The following is a 13,283-nucleotide window of genomic DNA, read 5'->3' on the forward strand; positions in this document are numbered from 1 at the left end:
CATTTCAAACCCTAGCCAGAGGCATGGGCTTATTCCCTACCAGTTTGTGTTTGCCCAAACAGAGTGCACATTAATGATGACCTCATGTAGACTAAGAGAATGAGCAGATGTGAATCAATTTGAAATGAAATGTCTCCATAACTCTCTGCTAAAAGGCATATAAGTTCCCAGGAGAGCTTGTAAAACAGCTACTTAGGCTCTACTCCCTCCTCAATGCCCACCCCAGAGTCTCATTTAGTCAGTCTGTGGAAGGACCTGGGTATTTAGATTTTTTTAATGTTCCCTAGATGACTCTGATGTAAAATCAGGTTTGAGGAAGCACAACTCTGACAGGGTGGGAGGGAGAATAGGAAGGCATGCCAAAGCACGAACCAGACAGAGTGATTTTAATATATTAAAAAATAGTCAGCCAGAGCTGACTATAAACTAGGAGAGATATTATGACAGCACTTTCTCCTGGACATTCCAGATGCCTAACTTGTTTTCTTCTTTTCCCAGTTTGTTGCTCAGCCCAACTGCCAACAGTTGCTTGCCACCCTGTGGTATGATGGCTTCCCTGGATGGAGACGGAAACACTGGGTAGTCAAGCTTCTAACCTGCATGACCATTGGGTTCCTGTTTCCCATGCTGTCTATAGCCTACCTGATCTCACCTAGGAGCAACCTTGGGCTGTTCATCAAGAAACCCTTTATCAAGTTTATCTGCCACACAGCATCCTATTTGACTTTCCTCTTCATGCTTCTCCTGGCTTCTCAACACATCGTCAGGACAGACCTTCATGTACAGGGGCCTCCCCCAACGGTCGTGGAATGGATGATATTGCCTTGGGTTCTAGGTAAGTCAAAGGGACCAGGAGCTATAGCCAGACTGCCTGCTTGTCCTGTTTAAAGGAAACTACTAGAACAGGCAGTCAGACTAGCTCTGAACTAGGGTACCCCCACCCCATCCCCATGCAGTGTGGTGGTCTTTTGTTGGGAGGCTCAGAAATGTAGTTCCTTCTGTCCCAGGCCCTGGTCACTCAATATTTCCTGGTCCATGGCGAAACTGGCAGTACACCTAGGGCTTTCTTTTGATAACCTAATATCTTCAAGGACAGAGAAGCTGTCTGTCAGTCTAGAGACAAAGCCAAGTTTCAGTCAGGACAGGCCTCAAGTAAGGTAGGCAGAGCAAGCGCTGGGCAGTCTATTCAAAGCCCCTTTTCATATAACCAAGGGTCACATGAATCTGCTAATTTCTCAAGGCTACTCCACTCGACCCAATTCTTGCTTGGGGTCTACATCCTATTTGGACACTGATTTCACAACCAAGGGGGAAACCTGGGAAATTCACACACATCATGGTAAAAGCAGCCCTACCAATAGTCTCCAGGCACAATTACATTGCACTGGACTCTCCAACACATGGCCATCTTCTAAGTCCTTGCTACTCAAACTGTGGTCCCCAAACCAGCAATATCAGTACCACCTGGGAGATTATTTGACACACAGAACCTCAGGTGCCACCCTGGATCTGAATTTTAACATGATCCTCACATTCTCTAATGTCTGAGAAAGTGCTACCCTAGATGACAGCCACACTTTTTACCATTTTCTTTATTCCAATGCTGAAGAAACATCCATATCATCAGGTAAAATTTTACAAAACTTCTATACAATGAGAGATAAAAGAAAAAAAATGAATTATAAATTATTTTGGGCCCCATTGCCTAGCTTTAGCCCCAACATCTGGTAATTTGATCCACAATCAGCTTGATCACCTCAAAATTCATTGAGAAGTTTTCTTTCCTGAACCTAGTGGAAACTACTGAGCTAATTAATTTATTGATGAAAATACTCCCATTCCAAAATGGAAAGAAAGTAGAATCAGGCACCCAAAATTGCAACAGCATTCCAGTAACTATAGTAAAAATGCTAAGAGTAGTACCCAGAAAAGTATAACATATTGGCATTTTCAGGAAAAGCCTACCAGGTTTGGCAAGTTCAAAACTGGGAGGTGGGGTAGGAAAGCAAGTGATTATTGTCTCTCAAGACTTCACTCTACTGAGACTCCAATTCCTTCCTTATTCTCACCCTTATTCACTTGGAGGGGGGATCCTTCTATGATGACCAGGTCTGATCCTATGTAGAAATAAACTGTTTGCCTCCATTATTCAGGTTTCATTTGGGGTGAGATTAAGGAAATGTGGGATGGCGGATTTACTGAATACATTCATGACTGGTGGAACCTGATGGATTTTGCAATGAACTCCCTCTACCTGGCAACTATTTCCTTGAAGATTGTGGCCTATGTCAAGGTAAATTGGAATGTCTGCCATTTTTCCTTCACAGTAATTTTGTCTACATTAAGCTTTTGCACTGAGAACATAAAAAGTTTCAAGAAAAAGTGATGATGATGGCTCAATCCATGTGGGAAATTACCATATAAACAGACATTCTTTCAGTGGTTTGTAAGCAGTGTCCACCTAAGCAAAGAAAGTGGAAAATTCGACAATTTGCAAGTGAATCATTAGCTTCTGAGACTTTCAGGATAAAAGGGTCTTCAGCTTTCAGTGTTTAAATCCTCTCTATGATGTCCTTGCCAACATAATGACCCAATGATGCTTGCACGCAGCCAGGGCAGAAAATGTCTCCATGAGGAAAGGCTGACAATTCAGTCTCCAAGATTGCATAGTCAGTCATGCTTTTCGGCACTAATTTCCAGATTAAGGAGTTTTAGAATGGAAATATGGCTGTTCCCCAAATCTCCAACAACTTCGTTTATTTTTATATCCCTAATATGCATACTGCATAAATTTTAAGACCTTGGGAGTTATGTAGAGCATGCATATTGAATGCAGTCATGAAACATTTTTGAAAGGAGCCCAAGAGTAGGCCCTATACATGTGGTGATCGTTTAACACATACTACAACTTCCTTAAGAGAAAACGCTGGTGAGGAAAATGTTTGAGTCCCTGGTTAATGTGCCTGGGTGAAATCCATGTCATTCTGGCACTCTGATGACTAAGTAACACTGTTAAGGAAAGGGAAAAGTTCTTCCTTTGGAAATGGTATTTATACACTGGAGGGACCATAAATTATCAATCTAGAAATTGGTGGGTTTTGTTTAAACAGGAAAGATTAGAATACATGCTGAAGAAAAGGATTAACATTTGGGGATATGAAAAATGTATTCATAGATTCTCAACATTCGTTAATCATATAACCTGTCCGACTTTCCTGGAGGGGCTTCCAAAGAGTTAGATAGTTCTCCATCACAAAGTAGAAGAAAAAATCTGCTCTATTAAGCTAGGTAAGTGCCCCTCAACTGGCAAACACTTTACTCAAAGGAGACCTTTGCCAAGAAGTTGGAGTCCTTCCCAAAAAAGAATTTGCAAAGCAAGACAGGCTACATGCAAAATTTGGATTTGCAATGAGAATTTATAAATGGGGATAATCAGATCTACCCATCCACAGAAGTCTAGGCTGGATGACCTTCCCCAAGCAGGCTGAGCCAACTTCTATGAGGCAAAGCCATAAGAACTGCTCCACAGGGTCCTTGAAATATTTTGAATCACCATTGTACTGAAGCCGTACAGAAGCACCAAGGAATCAGCTGGTCTTAAAAAAGATCCTTCATTTTACTAGAGTGCAAAATTAGTCAACAATATCCATTCCACGTCACATGATCTATAATGAGAACCAAAAGGCACACGCCAAAGTACACAAAAGGAACAAATATATATAAGATTGGCCCTTAGTCTCCCCAGATGATTCTACAAATGGAGAATAACCATTCTTTTGTTTTCTAGGATAGTACCACCTAGATCTATTCTACCACTGCCTCACTTCCATGAGTACTAATTAAATCTGGACTATGCTACCCACTGAGTTGTGACCTTTTCTTCAGTCAGTGCTTAGCTAAAAGCATAATAACACTCCCCTCAAATTCTTATTACTATTGAGTCCCGACATTAGGTTGTCCCTCTTCGTATTTTGCTTTGGGGTTTGTAAATACAATTCACATCCCTTGAAAGGCAAGGAGGCCAATTTTCTAATTGCATTCCATTTCAAAAGATGTAAGAAAAATCACTTGCCTCCAAGTATTATTAACCCAAGAGTCAGGAGACCTGAATTTAATTCCCACTCTGATACTCATGAGCAGGATTACCATTGGCAATCCCTCTACATTTCTGAGCTGTAGATTCTGCCTCATAAATAAGCAGTAGATTAAACTAGATCAGTGGTGCTCAACCTTTTATAATTTTTTCCCATGGTAGCACATCTTTAAGCAGAAACTCACACAGTAATCCAATATATTAAAAAGCCCAAAGGACTGAGTTTGGCTTGAGGAATGAGTCTTCTAAGTGTCCACTTTGGCTCTCACAGTAGCTACTAGATGCCTCTGCTGAACCCCCAGGCTCTAAGGAATGCAATTTAAAAACCACTGTGTTAGATCAGGGGTCAGAAAACTATGGTCTGTTGGCTAAACCTGGCCTGCTGCCATATCCATATGGTTGCATATTGTCTAGGGCTGCTTTAGGATTACAAGGGAAACATTGAATAGTTGTGATAGGAACTACATAAAGCCCACAAACCCAAAAATATATACTAGCTGGTTCTTGACAGAAAAAGTTTGCCAATCTCTATGCTAGATGAACTCCATGTTTATTTGCTGTACACACATGCTATATCTTTCTCCAAAGGTGCAAAGTATAGATTTACCATGAGAATCATCTTTCACACTTCTGAGTGTTCCACAAATTCAGATTCACCATCCCATGGGCAGCAGACATGTCTGAGGTTACAGTTTTAGATGTGGAGAGAGAAAACCTCAAATTATAAGCTATCCATGTTCCAGTTGATGATTTCTAGTTTTAAAACATAGGTCTGTTTTGCTATCAGCAAAGAGACTATCTTTCACATATACCTCAAACCATTAAAAGCTGATCTATCATCTGTGCTGTGATATCAACTATCATATAATAACATTTAATAGAAATAGTGCTAGACTGCGTGTCTGGAGACCTGTGGTTTACTTCTTGCTGGCTCTGCCACCAACTTGCTGTGTGATATTTAGCAAGTCACTCTGACTCTCTGGATTTCCTCCATTTGTAAAACAGGCATAACCATTCCTACCCCTCACAGTAATGCAGCGAATGTTTGTTGGTGGAGGAAAAATGTAGAAATATAAGATTTGGCCAAGAGTACGTAAAACTGATTGGCCATCTAAAAGTCTATCTGAAACAGAAGCACAAATGTGGCACAAATTCTCCAAGCTCCTCTGACAGTGAAGAATATTGGATACACAAAAGTGATTTTAATCGCACCAGTTTCCTCAGTTGTTGGAACCGAAGCACATTTTAGAAATGCTAACAATATAATTTGGCCCCCAATGCAACATTTTCTGAGGCAAGTTGTTTACATTTAGTCCTGAGAAACTGTGATATTTAAATGTGAGTTCAAGGCAATATGCTTCAAATTAAATTCTAGGCAAAATCTACTTCTGTCCTGGGAAGGTAATAAGTAATTCTTTGTATTTCCATAACATCTCCCCTTATGGAGTACACAGACTTTTGCATATGAATAAAGAATCACAAATATGTGCAGTGGGTAGGAGGCATTATCCTCATTTTATGGTGAAATTAAAAGACACAGGCAGTTTTAAGTGACAACGCCCAAGTTGGAGCTCAGATCTCACAATGAAGTCATCTTTCTATAAGGCTACTCCCAATGTGCCGGGGGCTGGAAACCTGGGATAAGTAACCAACCCAATAAATACTGATTCTTCCCCTCCTTCAACTCCCTGGTTCTTTACGTGTGCTAGAGGAACATTCTAACTTATAGAGTTGTCAAATGAACTGTAAAATACATCCACACACCACTTGTGAGGCAGTACTAAATTCATTACCTGAAAGGTTGGCATGCCATTTGCAATAGTGTAGAATACATTACAGCCTGCTAAAAATTCAGCAGAAAGCTCCAGTGAATGGCTCCCTAAGGATCCTCCATCAGTCCCAAAGTGCAGTCAGCAAGGGAATGAGAACGAACACCGCATACCGAGAAGGCTGCATCTACCCCTTGTCTTTCAGTAACAGCAGGTTGTCCACGGTGCTCAGAACCCAATGAGGCATTGAGGAAGTGAAATTTATTTGAAATTTTTAGGAAGCAGTAAGATTTTTCCCCACTACCTTGGGCATACTAGTGCCTCTATTTCAGTGACACTCCCCAACAATCTGGTAAACCCACAGTTAGAAAATGTCTGTTGATAAACCACAAGTGGTTGCTCCAAATGATTGTTCTAAAATTCATTCTTCTATATGTATACATTTGGATGGGAGTGGGAGGAAGAGACTTGTTAGCATCACATATTAATTGAGTGGGGCAAGAAAGACAAATAGTGTCATGTATGGGGTCTGTTGCACAATAAATGCTTGATGCATAATTATGGTGGCTTTGTTTGGGTATGGAAGGGAGGATAAAAGGGAAAGGTTTATAAATGTTCACTGTACCTCTCATCTTGTGCACTTGTTGTTTCTTTCAGTATAATGGTTCTCGTCCAAGGGAGGAATGGGAAATGTGGCACCCGACTCTGATTGCAGAAGCACTGTTTGCGATATCCAACATTTTAAGTTCGTTGCGTCTCATATCCCTGTTCACAGCCAACTCCCACTTAGGACCTCTGCAGATCTCTTTGGGACGCATGCTGCTTGATATCCTCAAATTCCTCTTTATCTACTGCCTGGTACTACTAGCTTTTGCCAATGGACTGAACCAGCTTTATTTCTATTATGAGACTAGAGCTATCGATGAGCCTAACAACTGCAAGGGGATCCGATGTGAGAAACAGAACAATGCCTTCTCCACGTAAGACAATCCCCTTTCCTTTTTTGCCATTTTCTGCCTTTTCCATTTTTGCCCTGTTTTCAGCCTACAGCTTCATTACTGCCACTTGACTGTGAAGGCAGTGCTCAACTGTGGATCCACCCAAAGGATCAGAGGTGGAGGAATGTTCTTCTCTCGCTACAGGGTACTAGGAGAGGAAGTGAAGTTAGGTAAGGGAGGAAAGAAACAAGCACACACATGTGCTTCAAGGAGGTCATCTAAAGAGTTGGTTCTGAACTATGTTGGTAGCATTACATAATTTTAAAAGAATTAATTGGGGTGAAGTAGATAATTCCTCACTCAAAAATGTGGCATCCAGCAAGGTAATGAAACAGCAAAGCTATTCCTCTGAACAAGTGGCTACTAAAGCTAACTTAACTATTGTGATTCAAGGAAGGATGCAAAAATATCTTAATGTACCCCCATTCATAGGCGTAATCTAGAGAGGGGACAGGCCGGAGGTAGGACTAGAAGTCACTCACCTGCTACATTAATTTAAGGGCCAAGTGGCATCCAGCACTAATTGGAAATGTCTTCTATTTCCACTCAGGACACAAGAGATATTTCATGATCTGTCCACGAGTCCATGTGCCTCCGAATGCATGGAATTCCTGTGCCTTTGCATAGTACTGTCAAGACCTACTTCTCGGGGGACCTTCAAGCCTTCAGAATGGCTTTTATTTTCTGATAATCAATGCTATGGGAAATAGACAAGAGAAAACAAATAAGTACATGTCAGGCTATTAGGAGCTGTGCTGGGCTGACCCTGAACTCAGTGCCCTACACCTTGTCCATCTCCACCCCTACTTCTGGAGAGTGTAACTCATCACTGGTATTCACAGCAATGACCCCAAGGACATACAAGATTCTTAGTCATTAAACTAATATAGAATTTTTTCCTTATAACTCCATAAACCAACACAGTTCAGTGGACTTGGACATTGTAGAATTGTGCTCCATGACAAAGGCCAGAGAAAAAAAGAAGGACTCTGTTGAATGTGATAGAGAGAAAAAAAAACAATGCTATTTAGCCGATTCCTGTTACTTGTTTCTAACACCGTTTCTGAAAATGGATTCACACAAACCACAGTTCAGTAGCATGTTTATAGACAGAAGAATGGAATCTGTGATTAAACCTCCTGTGCTAGATCATGTTCCTTGTCTCCCTTTCCAAAACTCGGGGCTAAATCTTGGGTGGGGAAATCAGATTCACATGCAAGGAGAAGGGGTCCAAAATGTGTTGGCAAAGAGATAGTGCTATTTTGGTTAAGCCAACCAGGAGTGTATAACAGCAGCTTATTAGCTTGCTAGTGCCTCTTAACTAGGAAAGGCTTCCTCTCCTGCATTACTCCAGAGACAGAACTCACAGCAACCTGTTTTCAACATAAAGAGCAATTGTATAGTGGCTTGAGCACCAGGAGACTGCATTTGTTACCATCAAAGTGTTGAACAGAATAAATACATGAATGAGAGGTGCCTTCCAGGAGGTCAGGTCCCTGCCATTTATGCTTTCATGTGTACTCTGCTGAGGAAGTTTATGAAGTGCTTCCTTGCAAGTTTGTAATGATTAGTAACACCCCTGTTGCGCTCCCATCACTTGCCTAGTAGGGACAATTGGCAAGAATGGGCACCTATCATATGCAAAATTATATGTTGGGGTATCAGATATAAAGAAACATTGTCATGCTGGGGCCAAATCAGCAGCAATATTACCTCAACTTTCCATCTATCAGTCGAAATTTTTTTCTCCATAGAAGGCTGACTCATATTTATGTTTTCTTTTAAATGCCTCGACTCAGTCATTCATTCATTCATTCATTCACTGAAACGGAGTCTTGCTCTGTCACCCAGGCTGGAATACAATGACGTGATCCCAGCTCACTGCAACCTCTGTCTCCCAGGTTCAAGTGATTCTTGTGACTCTGCCTCCCGAGTAGCTGAGATTACAGGTGCCCACCACCATGTCCAGCTAATTTTTGTATGTTTAGTTGAGATGGGGTTTCACCACATTGCCCAGGCTGGTCTCAAACTCCTGACCTCAGGAGATCCACCCATCTCAGCCTCCCAAAGTGCTGGAATTACAGGTCTGAGCCACTGCACTCAGCCTCAGGCATTTATAAACCTGTTAAAATACACGTTGCTCAACCAGGAAGTCAGAAAGATTCTGCTTTTAGAGACGGGTATAGTTTGTTTATGTATCTGGTGGAAAGTTGGGTAGCTGCTTATTGTCATCCTTTTCCTTCTGATTCTCCAGAGATGCCATTGCTTTTTCTTCCACATAAAAAGAAAAAAAAAAAAAAAACAGACTAGGTGCAATGGAGAAATCCTGTCTCTACTAAAAATACAAAATTAGCCGGGTGTGGTGGCATGTAATCCCAGCTATTCAGGAGGCAGAGGCAGGAGAATCGCTTGAACCTGGGAGGTGGAAGTTGCGGTGAGCCGAGATCGCACCATTGCACTCTAGCCTGGGCAACAAGAGCAAAACTCCGTCTCAAAAAAACAATAATAAAAGAAAGAAGGAAAGAAGGAAAGAAGAAAGAAGGAAGAAGGAAGGAAGAAGGGAAAGAAGGGAAAGATGGGAAGGAAGGGAAAGAAGGGAGAAAAGAAAAGAAAGCAAGCAAAGAAAGAGAGAGAGGAAAAAAGAAAGAAAGAAAGAGAAAGAAAGAGAAAGGAAGAAAGAAAGAAAGAGAAAGAAAGAAAAAGAAAGAGAGACAGACAATAATCTTTTCTCCTTAGGCATACAATTTAAGGGAAACTCATTGTCCTTGTTGACAACCACGTGACAGTACTGCTAGGCGTTTGCGTTTGGTATTGCATACTGGGACTACCTGACCTTCATCTGCTGTAGAGAAATAATTAGAAAGACATTACCATTCTGAAGGCACAGGACTTGTGAGAGAAAAAAAGAAGCTAACTTGATCTAGCCCTCATCTCCTGATGCTTCCTGAATACATCTGGCTGTTTCATAGGCCTTTCAAACACAGTATGTCCACAACTAAATTCCTTATCCCTTATCTCCATATTTTCACATCCAACCTATATCCCCTTTAATTCCTCATCTCATTAAATGACACCAGAGTCCTAGGAGTCATCTGGGACTCTTACCCCTTCCCTCATGAAACACATCATCAAATATGTCACTCAGCTCTATCAGTTTCTATTTTCAAAATATCTCTTGAATACCTCTCTCTCTCTCTCACACACACACACACACACACACACACACACACACACACACTCACCCTCACCGCACTGTCTTGGTTCAGGCCTAATCATTTATCCCAAGGACTGTGGCAACAGCCTCTTAACTGGTCTCTCTGCCTCAAATCTGCTCTTCTCTCCAAACAATCTCTCCCACCTGCTATGCAGAAGTTTCTTTCTAAATACCTGTCACATCCTGGCCCCTGCTGGCTTCATGCCTGACAGAATATCTGAATCTTCTTTATAAAATCCTGCCTCTTTACCATAATACACAGGACTTTGCTAATCTGAATCTTGCCTCTCCAGTGTTTTACTGCTCTCCTCCTTAGTCAACATTTTGCTATTCTCCAACTACAGGAAACTGTGTCAGCTCTTCAGACCTTTGTACATCACATGCCATTCCCTCTGAATGGAATGCCCATCCTCACCTAGCCAGCCTGGCAAACTCTTACCCATCTTTCCTGCTGCTGCCAAAGTGCTACCTGCTCTAAAGCCTTTCATACACATTCTAACCCCACTCTCAGCTGCAGGCTTCTTCTGTGTTTCCCATGGCATTCTAAACATATCTCCATTACATTACATAAACTGTTGTATTTCAAACATTTGTGCGGCTCTCTCCCAACAGACTGAGACTCCTATCTTAGTAAGCTTTGCATCTGCCATAGAGGGGCCTAAGACATAAAGGTGCTCCACATGGCTACTGAACAATTGAGTGAAAAGATGAAGACGAAGTTCAAAAGCAATCTGATCTTTTCAAGCTTTTTATTTAGAGATAATTGTAGTTACATTATAAGTGTAAGAAATACTAGAGAGAGTAATCTGTAAATCCTTCACCCATTTTTCCCAGGCATAACATCTTGCATAGCTGTAGTACATTATCACAACCAGGAGATCAATACTGATAAAATCCAGTGGCCTTATTCCGATTTCACTAGTTTTACATGCAAGCCATTTGCAACAACATACATGGGCCTAAGAGTAATCTTGTCTTTAATTATAAATAATTTACTTCTGCTTCTGCCTACACTGGCCCCAAGGATGACTGAAGTATCTGGCCAACTCTGTCACTCTGCTGACCCACTTTGAGCTTGCTTTCAGCAAAAACCCTTGGCCTTTCTCCTACCTCTCTCATCCTGAACTTGGGCACTTGGCCCAAGAGCAAAGCTCTACATTGATCCCTATATATTTCATCTCATTAGTTCTAGCCCCTTGCTCCAAGCTGTTGAAGTCTGAGTCTTTATTCTGTCATCCAGTTTATTAACTTTCCCTCTAGTCTTGTGTCATCTGAAGATCTAAGAAACATGCCATCGATTCTTATCCAAAGCATTGAAGAAAAACTATCGGGCAGGTTTGGTATTCACTGGGTGGAATATTGGGCAGGTATTAAAATGATACACATGAAGACTCTGAATATACATTAAAAACTATCTAAACCCAAAATGTGTAACTTTAAAAAAAACACAGAGATTAGGCTGGGCACTGTGGCTCATGCCTGTAATCTCAACAATTTGGGAGGCTGAAGCGAGCAGATCACTTGAGGTCAGGAGTTTGAGACCAGCCTGGCCAACATGAGGAAACCCCATCTCTACTTAAAATACAAAAATCAGCTGGGCATGGTGGTATGTGCCCGTAATCCCAGCTATTTGGGAGGCTGGGGCAGGAGAATCACTTAAACCTGGGAGGTGGAGATTGCAGTGAGCAGAGATGGCGCCATTGCACTCCAGACTGAGCAACAGTGCAAGACTCCATCTCAAAAAAACAAAGACATATGCATATAGATAAATAGATGGATAGATTATAGATAGATAGATCGATAGGTAGGTAGGTAGGTAGGTAGGTAGGTAGGTAGGTAGATAGATAGATAGATAGATAGATAGATGATAGATTGAACCCAGGCTGGGCGTCGTGGTTCGCGCCTGTAATCTCAGTACCTTGGGAGGCCGCAGTGGGCAGATCGCCACAGATAAGGAGTTTGAGACCAGACTGGCCAATATAGCAAAATCCTTTCTCTACTAAAAATACAAAAATTAGCAGGGCATGGTGGCAGGCACCTGTAATTCCAGCTACTGAGGAGGCTAGGGCAGGAGAATCACTTGAACCCAGGAGGCGGAGACTGCAGTGAGCTGAGATTGCACCATTGCACTCCAACCTGGGTATTAGCAGAAAGACTTTGTCTCAAAAACAAACACCAGTGATTGTATAAACTATGATTGCAACTATGTACAATTAGATATGCAAATGAATAATAATCTATAAAGACAAAGGAATGTAAAATAACAAGGTGGAAGGTTTAATAATAATCATCATCATCATGAAAATAATTAATATTTACTGAGCACTAGGAACAGGCACTATTACAAATCAGCTTTTCATGAATCAACTCATGTAATCCTCACTACCATGCTATCAGGTAGACAGTGTTGTTATTACCCATTTTACAGACAGGGAAACTAGAGTACAATGCAGTTAAGCAGGCCGTTCCGAGTTGCATAGCTGGTAAGTAGTAAAGACAGGATTTCAATCCAGGCATGCAAGCTCCAGTCTGTACTTTTACCTAAGGATACAGGTGTGAGACTGGTTTTGCAAAGGTATGTAAGATTTGTTGTATACAGTTGCAATAATCATGAATACATGAAAAGCTAAATAGGACATAGCCATGACCTAGCAGGCCACTGTGACCTTCAAGGCTATTACCATTCATTTGCAGCTACTTCTACTTAATTGGTGGGAATTTCTCCACCCATCATTTAGCCACTATTTTCCTATCTTATTAACATGAATACACATATAGTCCCCATCAAATACTCTTCTTTTTGTTCTGGTCAGGTCATAAAGGTTCTTATTGGTTGTCTCTGGCTTTTCCTCCTAATTTCAGTCCATATCCTTCCTGATGCTATTATCACAGGATGGTGCTACTCGTTTGTACTTTCTTTGGTTATGTGTTTCTCCTGTCATCTTTTACAGACTCCTTCAAATAAACATTTCTTCAACAATTCCCATGTACCAGGCAATGAGGGTACTGAGGAAGATGGAATCCTTATCCTTAAGAAGTTCATAGTCTAATGGAAAACACAAATAAACAATTATAATAGCTGCCATTATTAATGCTTACCATATGCAAAGTACTTTAAAGTGCTGAGGACTTTATATGCAGTATCTTAGGTGACACAGTTATGAGGTTATGTGTGTGGGCTTCAGAGTCAAAAGAGCTGGGTATAAATT

General features: G+C 41.3%; 1 protein-coding gene across 1 annotated transcript in view; it reads left to right on the forward strand.

Moving 5' to 3' along the window:
* TRPC5 (transient receptor potential cation channel subfamily C member 5) overlaps positions 1-13,283 on the forward strand; it is a 170,844-nt gene that overhangs the window by 98,014 nt on the left and 59,547 nt on the right. The window contains exons 4-6 of the mRNA XM_012451766.3: positions 499-835; positions 2,154-2,293; positions 6,520-6,842. Coding sequence (XP_012307189.1) covers positions 499-835; positions 2,154-2,293; positions 6,520-6,842 — 800 coding nt within the window. The remainder of the gene's footprint in view (positions 1-498; positions 836-2,153; positions 2,294-6,519; positions 6,843-13,283) is intronic.

The sequence above is a fragment of the Aotus nancymaae genome, unplaced genomic scaffold (genome assembly GCF_030222135.1).
Source record: "Aotus nancymaae isolate 86718 unplaced genomic scaffold, 86718_ANA_hifiasm-v0.15.2.pri h1tg000004l, whole genome shotgun sequence".
Taxonomy (NCBI): domain Eukaryota; kingdom Metazoa; phylum Chordata; class Mammalia; order Primates; family Aotidae; genus Aotus; species Aotus nancymaae.